Here is a 10,202-nt window from a genome sequence, read left to right on the forward strand (position 1 = left end):
AATTTCAAAAAAAGATCTTCATTACTTTTATTGGCTAAAATATTTGAATAGAATCTTATACACACAAAAAAAAAAATAAAAAAATCTAAATTCAATGATAACTTAAAAAATAAACTATAGTAAAATAACTAATGTTCTGATTGTGCAACCACTTTTGAATTTTTAGCATTAAATATGTATTTTTTCTTATAAAATATTATATTAATTACTATTTTTCTTACTAATTATAAATTTCAAAATTTCAAACTCTACGAAAATCCTTATCTAAACAAAACTTGAAAGAGAGATGAATTATCTCTTAAATTATAAAATTGGAGATTAATAGACTCACAATATGAATATCATGGTTACACCTCTAAAATTGGGCCATTGTTTTTTTTTTTTTTTGAATGATGTGCTAACTTCTTGTTATTTTTCTAGAGGGTGTTTGTTTGGGGTTTAGATTTTGAGTTGGGATTTGAATAGTAAAAATTTTGAATTTGAATAGTTGTATGATGCGATATAAATAGGTGCTGATGTGATGTTTTGAATTTAAAATTGATTTTTAGTATAATATAAAAAATGAAAAATAAGTATTTGATTTGATATTTTTGGGGAAAAAATTGGATGAATAGTGTAAATCCAATTCAATCCCCCAAACAAACACACCCTATTTTAAGTAAATTTTTGATCGTATTTAATAATCTCTCCCTCGTTCAAATCTATTCTCATTTTCTTTTTTTTTTATTGTCATCCAAATTTATTCTTGTTTTTATTTTTTTAGTAAAAAAATATCACTTTTTTTAACCAAAAAAAATTAAAATTTTTTATTTTACATATTTTTCTTAAAATTCGTGTCCGGTCAAATGAGCACACAATTAGACGACGGAAAGAATAACTTACAAATTAAATCAAACAAGACAAATTATACTAAATTATATATGAGGCGAGGATCGGTCCGAACTTTCAAGGGATTCCAGACAAAACAAAAATAGAGTCCCTAAATATATATATATATAATATTTTTTATTTATAATAAAAATTTAAACAATTAAATAAATTATTTTTTCTAATATTTGTAGATGCAAAAATAGTACTATTTATTTTTCTTAATAATCCTATAAATTAAAATTCATAATCTTGCCATTACAAAATAATTTTACAATACCAAATTATATTTCTTTTAATTACAAATAAATCAAATAATAAATATATACTATATAGTAACAATACATTTATAACATAAATATTTAACTGGCCTGAACCAACCTCTCTCTTGCCCACGTCCATAGGACTGGCCCTGATGGGGCAAAACTACAACGAGCCCGTCAAAACTAAAACGAATCGGGATTTGAACCCATTGTCTATGGATGACAATGGGTCGGCATGAGTTGGACCCGACCCGAATTTATATTACTGGACCCAAGATTCGATTTTGATTCGACTATAATTCGAATCCGACTATACACATACCCGACTTGAACAATATCCGACAAAACCCGACGGATCAAATAAATCTAATTTTTTTTTTTACAATTTTTAAAATTTAATTTAAAATTTGACTTAAACCCGATATATACTAAAATTATATATATGTTATTAAAACATATTACAATAAAATAAATTAAATTAAACATATTTTAAATATAATTAATATCATTAATTTTTTTTTCATATATATAATTAATATATTAGCAACATATTTAACCTGTGCGAAGATCCATCATTGGACTCGAGATTCTATCCGAATCTGGATATCTAAACTGAACCTAAACCTGATATTCAAATAATTAAATCCGACTTCAAATAAATAAATAAATAAATAGAATCAAAGTTGGGTTCGGGTTTACGGTTTACCCAAGACCCGAGAGCAATGAGCCGTTGTTGCTATAAATATAGCCAATGCCTCCAACGGTGGCCACACAATATGAACAGAGTCAAAAACCCAATCCATCCATCCAATAAAATGGAGCCACGTCATCCATGGCGCCACGTGGCAGTCAATCCACTCACCTCCCCCGCTCCCCTCAAGGTAGGGGAAGAAAAACTCTGTAAGGTGAAATCAAAACCCTAATGGAAGCTCTAAAGGCAGCAGTTTCTCCAAAACCCGTATCAGTTCTTCCCAAAAGAAACAAAACCAACTGCAAGAACAACTTCTCCTTCTCCCCGACGCCTCTGTCTCGATTCAAAACAAAAACTTCCCCCAATTTCAGACCTAATTCAAATCCACCTTCCAATTTTCTGTCGGCCCCCTTGATTCTCCTGTCGTCAATCGCCATTTCCGCCTCCAATTTAGCCAAAGCATTGTCTTACGAAGAAGCCCTCCAGCAAACCGTCAGCGGCGGCGGCGGCGGGGATTTCGACATCGCCGGAGTTTTCGACAGCTTCACCTCCTTCGCCGCCGACAATGGCGTAATCATCGGCGGCGTGGCGGCGATTCTGGCGGCGCCGTTGGCGGTTGCTCAGCTGATCGGCGGGAAGCCGAAAGCTTGGGGAGTGGTGAATGCGAAAACAGCTTATGAGAAATTGGGGGAGGATCCGGAGGCTCAGTTGGTGGACATTCGTGAGCCGTCGGAGATGAAAGAGGTGGGGAGTCCTGACATTCGTGGCCTTAAGAAAAGCGCCATTGCTGTCGGGTTCAGACGGGAGGATAAAGCTGCGTTCTTGAATTTCTTGTCTTTGAAGATGAAGGATCCTCAGAACACCACTTTGTTTGTTTTGGACAAGTAAGGTTTTGTTTTTTTTCCCCTTTTTGTGATTTCATATGATCTTCGATGATAATGTATTGTTAGATTTATTAGAATAAATCACTTCGACTGTAGTTTAGGGTGCTTCATTGGCAAAGAAAAGAATCGAATGGTAGAGAAAAAAAATGTAAATAAGAAAAAATAATTAATTATATTATTTGGTAAAACACACCTTGACAAATGGTATCCAATTGTATTTGACGATGATATTTGATGGTGGTATAAGTTAGATGGATTGGAAAAGTGACAAATAGATAGGATTAAAATTATATATTTTCCAAGTGGTAATAAATCTCAAATAATTCCAAAGACAGTCTGCCGATACATTCCATGGCTCTGATACCATATTACATTTTTGGAGAATTTTTGACATATTTATTAATAATGAAATCAGGTCAATTTTATAAACTCGGATAAATTCAAATAATAACAACCTAAGTCTGCTTTCTCATATTACATCTTTGGACACTAACATTGTTCTATAGCTATTTTTAATGCTCGATCCGGATTTGATCTACCGACCGATTCATCTCTTTATTAATTTCTTACATTTCGAACATTTATTGCCATACTATAAAAACTTCTCACAAGAACTTTCCCACTTAATCAATCAATTGTGATGAAGCTAGATTCGATGGGAACTCTGAGCTCGTGGCGGAGCTGGCAACGGCGAATGGCTTCAAAGCTGCATTCGCAATTCGAGACGGCGCTGAAGGATGGCTGGTTCCTAACCACCTTAAACATCATTTGCATATGCAATTAATTGTACAAGAATTACTAGTGTAAGAACAAAGCTTTACATTATGTCCGAAACTAATGTTGCAGAACAGCAGCCTTCCCTGGATACTTCCCAAGAAGGCTTTTAGCTTCGATCCCAGTCGGGTTTTTGATGCCATTAGCGACGCTTTTGGGGTAAATATCTCAGTTTCAATCAATCCATTATTTGTTATTACATTATTGAATTTGTTACGAGGACTTATTACCGGATTTGCAGGTGGCTTCAGAACGAGTTCCATTTATCTTCGGCACTGCAGCTGCGGCTTTTCTTGGACTGGTTACCTATACGGAGGTTTAATTAACTTATTCTTACCGGGAGTTTCGATCCTTTTTAGCAGATACGATATTTATTTAGTTTGTTCTTTCAGGTAGAACCCATTCTCCAAGTGTTGGGATCGATTGCTATACTTCAGTTCATACGCCAGAAACTCGCGTCCGCTGAGGTTTGTCTTTATTGCTCGTGTCTGTCCTTACAAGCTTTCAGCGCGGCATTTTTAATGTTGTTTGCAGAAAAGGGAACGGACAGCTCAACAAATCGATGAGTTCTTGACTACTAAGATTGTCATTAAGGATCTCCCTGGCGACATTCAGGTGATTGATCTGTTTCTACATTTAGACACTTCGGTTGTGTTTACTTATAATAAATATTTTCTTTATGCACGGTTTTCAATAAAAATACTACCTCCTTCCCTTAACATGAGTAATATTTGCTGCACTTAGATTTTTTTAATATTAACATTATATTGGTTTGTAGAGAAAATGACAAAAATACCCTTATTTGTGTTGTGTAATGTAAAAGTAATGACATTTGTGTAATCTAGTGTCAATTGTAAGGATATTTATTATATTAGGTAAGTAGTACAATTACTAAAAGGAAAATAGTACATTTGTTTTGGAATAGACACAAATAGAAAATGGAACTTTCTTATGGGACGGAGCATAGTACAATAATTTTATTTTACAAAACATTACATCAAACTACTATTACAGAAATCCGAAGCGAACAAAGTTTTCCGTATTCTGAAAGTTTCACGATTTATGGTCAATTTTTCATTGACAATTTCAGAAAATTGGGAAGGCTTTATTACCGGTAGCCGGAAAGGCCTTACCTGTCGAGACATCCCCTGATGTTCAGACAAATCTCAAAGCCGCAGTGGAGGCGGCGGCAGTGTCGGGACCAAAACCAGGACTCAACTCAGTCCCACAAGCACAAATTTTCATAGACTTGCTTCCTGGGCTCTTAACACCACTTTCGCCATATCCTAACGTATGTCTTGTTTCGCCTGTTTTTCGATTTTGTCTTGTCTTAAAATGGTTGAGATAACTCGGGTTCACATTCCTGTCCTGATTGCAGTATCCCGACTACAAGCCCCCGTCATCACCCATGCCGTCACAGCCTTGACGAGGTTGTCCGAATCCACACACAGCATATGTATGTATATGTTGTTTACCGCATCGTTTAGCTCTTTATTATGAGGCCAATGGTTTAAATATGTACGTTGCCCGGATGTGAATATCTTAGGTTGACCGTACACAAATAAGTGTTTTTTCTGATAAGAGTTGGGGAAACTTTGTACTTACGGAAAGCACGGAGTAAGATATTCTTAATATGATTATTGTTGTTGTCGGCATTGTTACTAGGTTTATTTAGTGATGTGTTGTCCAGTGATGGTGACGGAGATGGCGATGGTAAGTGATTTTTGTGTGTGGTGGTGATCAAGTTTCGCGACAAAGGCTCCCGCCCAGGGCCTACAAAAGGGGGCCTATTATATATATATATATATATATTATAATGTGATAATCCATCATCGTTACCTTTCAAATGTATTTTAGATAAACCTTCAATTGAATTTAATGGCCTGCAAATTAGACTTCGAAAAATAAATTACATTAGACGAACCATGTGTAGCAGATTAGGATTGTCAATTGGGCACGTAATCCGGTATATATTTTTACGGATTCGGAATTCAATCAAAACCCGGATCCGAATCCGGTTCCGGAACCAGATCCGTATTATACGGTACTTATGGTTTCGATCGGGAATTGACTCAGATCTGGTACTATATATTATATATGATTATTTATTATATAATTATATATTTTATTACATAATTAAATATTTACGTCATATTTTATAAATCTAAAACTTCTGCCCTAATTCACGTCATCCAAATAAAATATAACACGTCGCCACAAGACTACATTTTTTTAGATTATCTTAAATTTGCTCTAAGGTATTGGACTCGAGAACCGGACCGAATCTGACTGGGCCGGATCTAGTCCACATTTTTCAGGTTCCGAAGGATCCGAAATCGAATCCAGGGACCAAATTAAAAGGGCGGATCCGGATTTGGAATTCTAAAATCCGGACCGGGTCCGTCCCGTATACAATAATATAGCAGACACAATTTCAAAGTATAGGATTTAAGATTTTCACTTTTTTTTTACTATATATATTTGATAACATGGCACCTGCAATCACTGTTCAACCGTTGGTGCTAGAAAAAATTATTTTATTTAATCATTTATATTTTATTATAAGTAAAAAAATTTCATTTGTATATATTTAAGGTTTCTTATTTTTGTTTTGTTTCGAGCCTCTCGAAAGTCAGGACCAGCTCTAGTGGTGATTGATGGAAGGATAGGGTCAACGTCTCTTTCGACTGGGGTAGGGCCACGACTTCTTTCTATCTATCCTGTTGTGTAAGAATATCTTCTCATCTTTTCTCTTCATCGTCATCCATTTCAGTCGGGGACCGGATAGACTCTCCTCTTGGGATCTATAAATTCTTCAACTGGCCATGGTCGACTAAATCGCCATTCTTCGGAATCCCGACTAGACTAGACGGATCATGGATGAATGCAAGAAGAAGCTTCAAAGTTCACTAGGTAATGAAATTATTGACATTAAAATTTGTTGTAGAGTTGGGTTGAGGTGTTTATAATTTGATGTTTTTTTGGTTATGTAGAAAAAAGTAGTATTAGTAGTGATATGGAGAATAGGAGGAAGATGAGTGAGGAGGAAGAAGACATGATTGCCAGAATGCATAAGCTTGTGGGAGATAAGTAAGTGTCATGTATTATTTTTTACGACAAATTACATGATAGCCAAGCGATGTATTTAGTATAAATGTCAAAATATATTATTTTTTATTTATACGTGAAATATATCTCTATGTTAGATTAAAATATGCAGAAAAATTATTTTTGTTTATACAAATATTTAAATAGCTTTAATTTTTTTAATTTCACGAAATATGATATATTTTATCCGTTTATACCAAAACACGATTGTGTTATATAATTTACTCTTATTTATATTGTATTCGGGTTTGTTCTTTCAACTATTTTTTTTTCGACACGATTTATAATATATATAATACTCCATTTGTTCTAACTCAACGTACCATTTTTACCATTTTCGTCTGTTCCACTCAAAAGTATCCATTTTCTATTTTAGTAAAAGTAATATTTTAACTGTTACCTCAATTACAAACATACTATTACACATAAATTACAAAAACATCAAAATTTATTACACACTTCCACTAGCTCATAAAATACTACTTCCTCCGTCCGCCTCTAAGGATCACATTTACTTTTTTGCGTCATTGTAGTATTATAAGACACTAATGAAAATATTTTTGCAATTTTTTCTTAATTTGTACTATGTTTTTATATAATAATTAATATTTGAATATTAAAACACAAAAAGTAAATAAAACTCTTAGAATGGAGGTAGTATTATTTTTTAATATATTACAAAACTCCAAAGAGCCCTCTTGGACCAAGATGGAGAGAGTATATTATATTCAATCTTCTCACAAAAAAAAAAAAAAAAAACAATATTCAAGGTAAAGTATTATTTTTTTATGTTACTTACACAATTTTTTCTATATCACATAAAAAAAAAAAATATTTTAAATAAAAACACTAAACAAACAAACCCTCATATTTGATGGAAATTAATAATAATCCATCCGTCTCATATCAATATATCTATTTGTTTTTTGCATGGATTTTTAAAAATATTAGTATTATATTGGGATAAAGTAGAAATAAAAGTAAAAAGACTAAATTAACCTTATTAGTGTTGTATGATATAAAGGTAATGATATTTGTGTAATATATTATAAATTTGGGTATTTGTAATGTTAAGTAGATATTACCATTACTGAAAAAAGAAATAAATACTTTTTATAGACAAACCAAAATAGAGAAAAGATAGATTGTTAAAGAATCGAGGGAGTAATACTTTGAGAATAAATAATGGATTTTTTTTTAAAAAAAATTATTTTGGTAATTAATTTGTTGTTGTTCAGGTGGGAATTGATTGCGGGGAGAATTCCAGGCAGGAAAGCAGATGAAATTCAGAGATTTTGGTTGAACAACAAAAAAACAAACACACGCTCCTAAAACACTCATTTTGATTAACCTAATCATTTTTATATAATAAATACTATTTAATATATTTAGTGTGCCGAAATAATAAAGCCATTGAATGTTATTGCAGGCAGATTCAGTGGTCTATTATATATAGTGATGGTGTTTTTATTATTTTTAATTTTTTTTCTTTTTTATTTTGAGCTGTTGGATATATATATATATTAAAAAAATATAATTTAGAAAAATATTAATATATGCAAATATGTTGAAATAATTATAAAAAATTATCTTTTTACGCGGATAATCATAAAATATAATGCTGAATAATTTATTATCAATAGTAGTTTAAATTTTAAGAGGTAATGTTGAATAAGTAATAAGATGCTAAATGTTGACATAAATTTACACATCATTGGATGTGTAAAACTCTCACCACATTCTTTCCATATTCTATTCATATATTTGTTTGAGTTGGTAAAAAAAATAATAATAATAAAAATAAAAAAACTAAAAAAAAGAAGAAGAAAGAAGTGTTCCTTAAAGTTAGTTGGTATAAAGATTACGTGGGCTTTAGTAGTTGGGCCTTTTAGTACAGCCCAATTCAACAAGAACTTTTTTTTTTTTTTTTTATCGGAAAAATCAAGGATTATATATATATAAATAAAATAATAATAGTTAAATACATATACACCGGGCATATCCGGGAAGCAATCAACTCAAAAGGAACAATCAACAGTAGTCTATCAGCTGCTAATTCAAAAGTGCTTGACTAATCAAAACTATGATATAAAATTCTGCACGCACGCATGGGCCATCACCAAAGGGCCAATCCCTACATTTAATAAAATTAAAGTAAACAAACTCCATAAAGCTGGAGCTATCGAACAGCCACAATAGCCTCCTCACCTTGGGAAGAACTTTAATATACAAGTAATTGATACTATGATGGATAAGGAGTGGAGGATTAATAATACTCTATAATTAAATGACTTAAATGGATGAATTTGTGAAGAAAACGAGGAAGTGGATTGATAATGTAAGTTCAAATTTTTAAGGCTTGGGATTGCAAAGATTTACTAGTAACAATCATAATGAGCTTACCAAGAGTTCAATAAAACCTATTTTATTTTATTATGGTTTGAAATTTATTTTTAATTTAAGTTTTTGTTTAAATATTTTAATATAATATTTTGTATAAAAATAAATTATATATTTTATTAAAATTTATGCAAAATAAATACTCTCTCCGTCCACCGCCAATCTATCTATTTTGTCATTTTAGTTTGTCCATTGCAAATGTATCCATTTTTGTTTTGTTTAGTAAATGCACCTTCCACTAAAATATAAAATTACCCTCCTTTATATAATATTACACAAATATCATCAAATAACACCACTTAATACCATAAATATTAAGGGATATAATGGTCTTTATGTATATTAATTGTACCACATATCAATATAATACTAATATACTAAAATCTACGTGCAAAAAGTAAACATATAGATAGACGGTGGACAGAAGGAGTAGTAATAATTTAAAACTCCAATCACAACCAAACACTAGGTTACTTTTATTCTTACTTCTTTCTTCTTGATCTATCTAGTTTGTTGCAATATGTTCTTCAAGCATTTTATTATAACTTATCTTTATTTTTACGCTTATTTCAACTTTCATTTAATTTTAAATCTTTATATTTTGGCTTGTCTCACATTTCATTTGTTATTTTATTTTTTTATAATCTTTTATTATCTCGAATATTAAGCACGGCACTTCACCCGAAAGCTTTCTTAAGCTAGTTGGGGAGCCCTTCATCACATCCATCCGGAAAACCCAACCCCGAGTAGGCCACAAACGGTAATTTTTTAACGATAACAAATTGACATACCTAATAGAACATATAGGTCTCATACTCTTTGTCCAATTTTCAGAAGGTCTTGAGAACACTTATTTCTACAGGTACCAAAAAAAAAAGAAAAAAGGACCCTAGTAGTTCTTTATATTATGAAAAGCTAAAACACGTCGAACCTTTATATTTAAAATTTAGGTTCAAATGAAATTAAAATGATATATAAATTAAACATATATCATAATATATAGACTAGGTCGTATTTATTAATACAGGCTCTTTAATCATTAAATTAAAAAAATCTCAGAAAAGACATAACCGCTTACGCGTTGTGATTAATTAATTGACGACAAAGTTCACATATACGTACACATATATGTATATGTATGGAATGGAATTTCTATGAACTCGACTGATGTGTAATACGCAACGACGTCGTTCTGATCCTCCTTTCCTGCCAATG

The 10,202-nt window shown here is 31.9% G+C and overlaps 2 protein-coding genes across 2 annotated transcripts; both read left to right on the forward strand.

Moving 5' to 3' along the window:
* The first annotated feature begins 1,955 nt into the window (after window positions 1-1,955).
* Window positions 1,956-5,134, forward strand: LOC127260069 (rhodanese-like domain-containing protein 4, chloroplastic). Its single transcript, XM_051287732.1, has 8 exons — window positions 1,956-2,705; window positions 3,356-3,449; window positions 3,552-3,638; window positions 3,721-3,795; window positions 3,872-3,946; window positions 4,014-4,094; window positions 4,570-4,770; window positions 4,858-5,134. Exons 1-8 carry the CDS (start codon window positions 2,053-2,055, stop codon window positions 4,903-4,905), a joined length of 1,314 nt encoding a protein of 437 aa, XP_051143689.1. The 5' UTR covers window positions 1,956-2,052; the 3' UTR covers window positions 4,906-5,134.
* A 1,118-nt stretch (window positions 5,135-6,252) lies between these two features.
* LOC127260078 (MYB-like transcription factor ETC3) lies at window positions 6,253-8,083 on the forward strand. The gene is made up of 3 exons (XM_051287743.1): window positions 6,253-6,392; window positions 6,473-6,569; window positions 7,826-8,083. Exons 1-3 carry the CDS (start codon window positions 6,356-6,358, stop codon window positions 7,917-7,919), a joined length of 228 nt encoding a protein of 75 aa, XP_051143700.1. The 5' UTR covers window positions 6,253-6,355; the 3' UTR covers window positions 7,920-8,083.
* The last annotated feature ends 2,119 nt before the right edge of the window (window positions 8,084-10,202 follow it).

This window comes from Andrographis paniculata, unplaced genomic scaffold (assembly GCF_009805555.1).
Source record: "Andrographis paniculata isolate CXL003 unplaced genomic scaffold, ASM980555v1 Contig15END, whole genome shotgun sequence".
NCBI classification, from domain to species: Eukaryota; Viridiplantae; Streptophyta; class Magnoliopsida; order Lamiales; family Acanthaceae; genus Andrographis; species Andrographis paniculata.

Coding starts and splice junctions, on each gene's coding strand:
- LOC127260069 (XM_051287732.1), top strand. CDS start 2,053: ATGGAAGCTCTAAAGGCAGCAGTTTCTCCAAAACCCGTATCAGTTCTT. Junction 3,450..3,551: donor ACGGCGCTGAAGGATGGCTG/GTTCCTAACCAC, acceptor CTAATGTTGCAG/AACAGCAGCCTTCCCTGGAT. Junction 3,639..3,720: donor CCATTAGCGACGCTTTTGGG/GTAAATATCTCA, acceptor CCGGATTTGCAG/GTGGCTTCAGAACGAGTTCC.
- LOC127260078 (XM_051287743.1), top strand. CDS start 6,356: ATGGATGAATGCAAGAAGAAGCTTCAAAGTTCACTAG. Junction 6,393..6,472: donor GAAGCTTCAAAGTTCACTAG/GTAATGAAATTA, acceptor TTGGTTATGTAG/AAAAAAGTAGTATTAGTAGT. Junction 6,570..7,825: donor CATAAGCTTGTGGGAGATAA/GTAAGTGTCATG, acceptor GTTGTTGTTCAG/GTGGGAATTGATTGCGGGGA.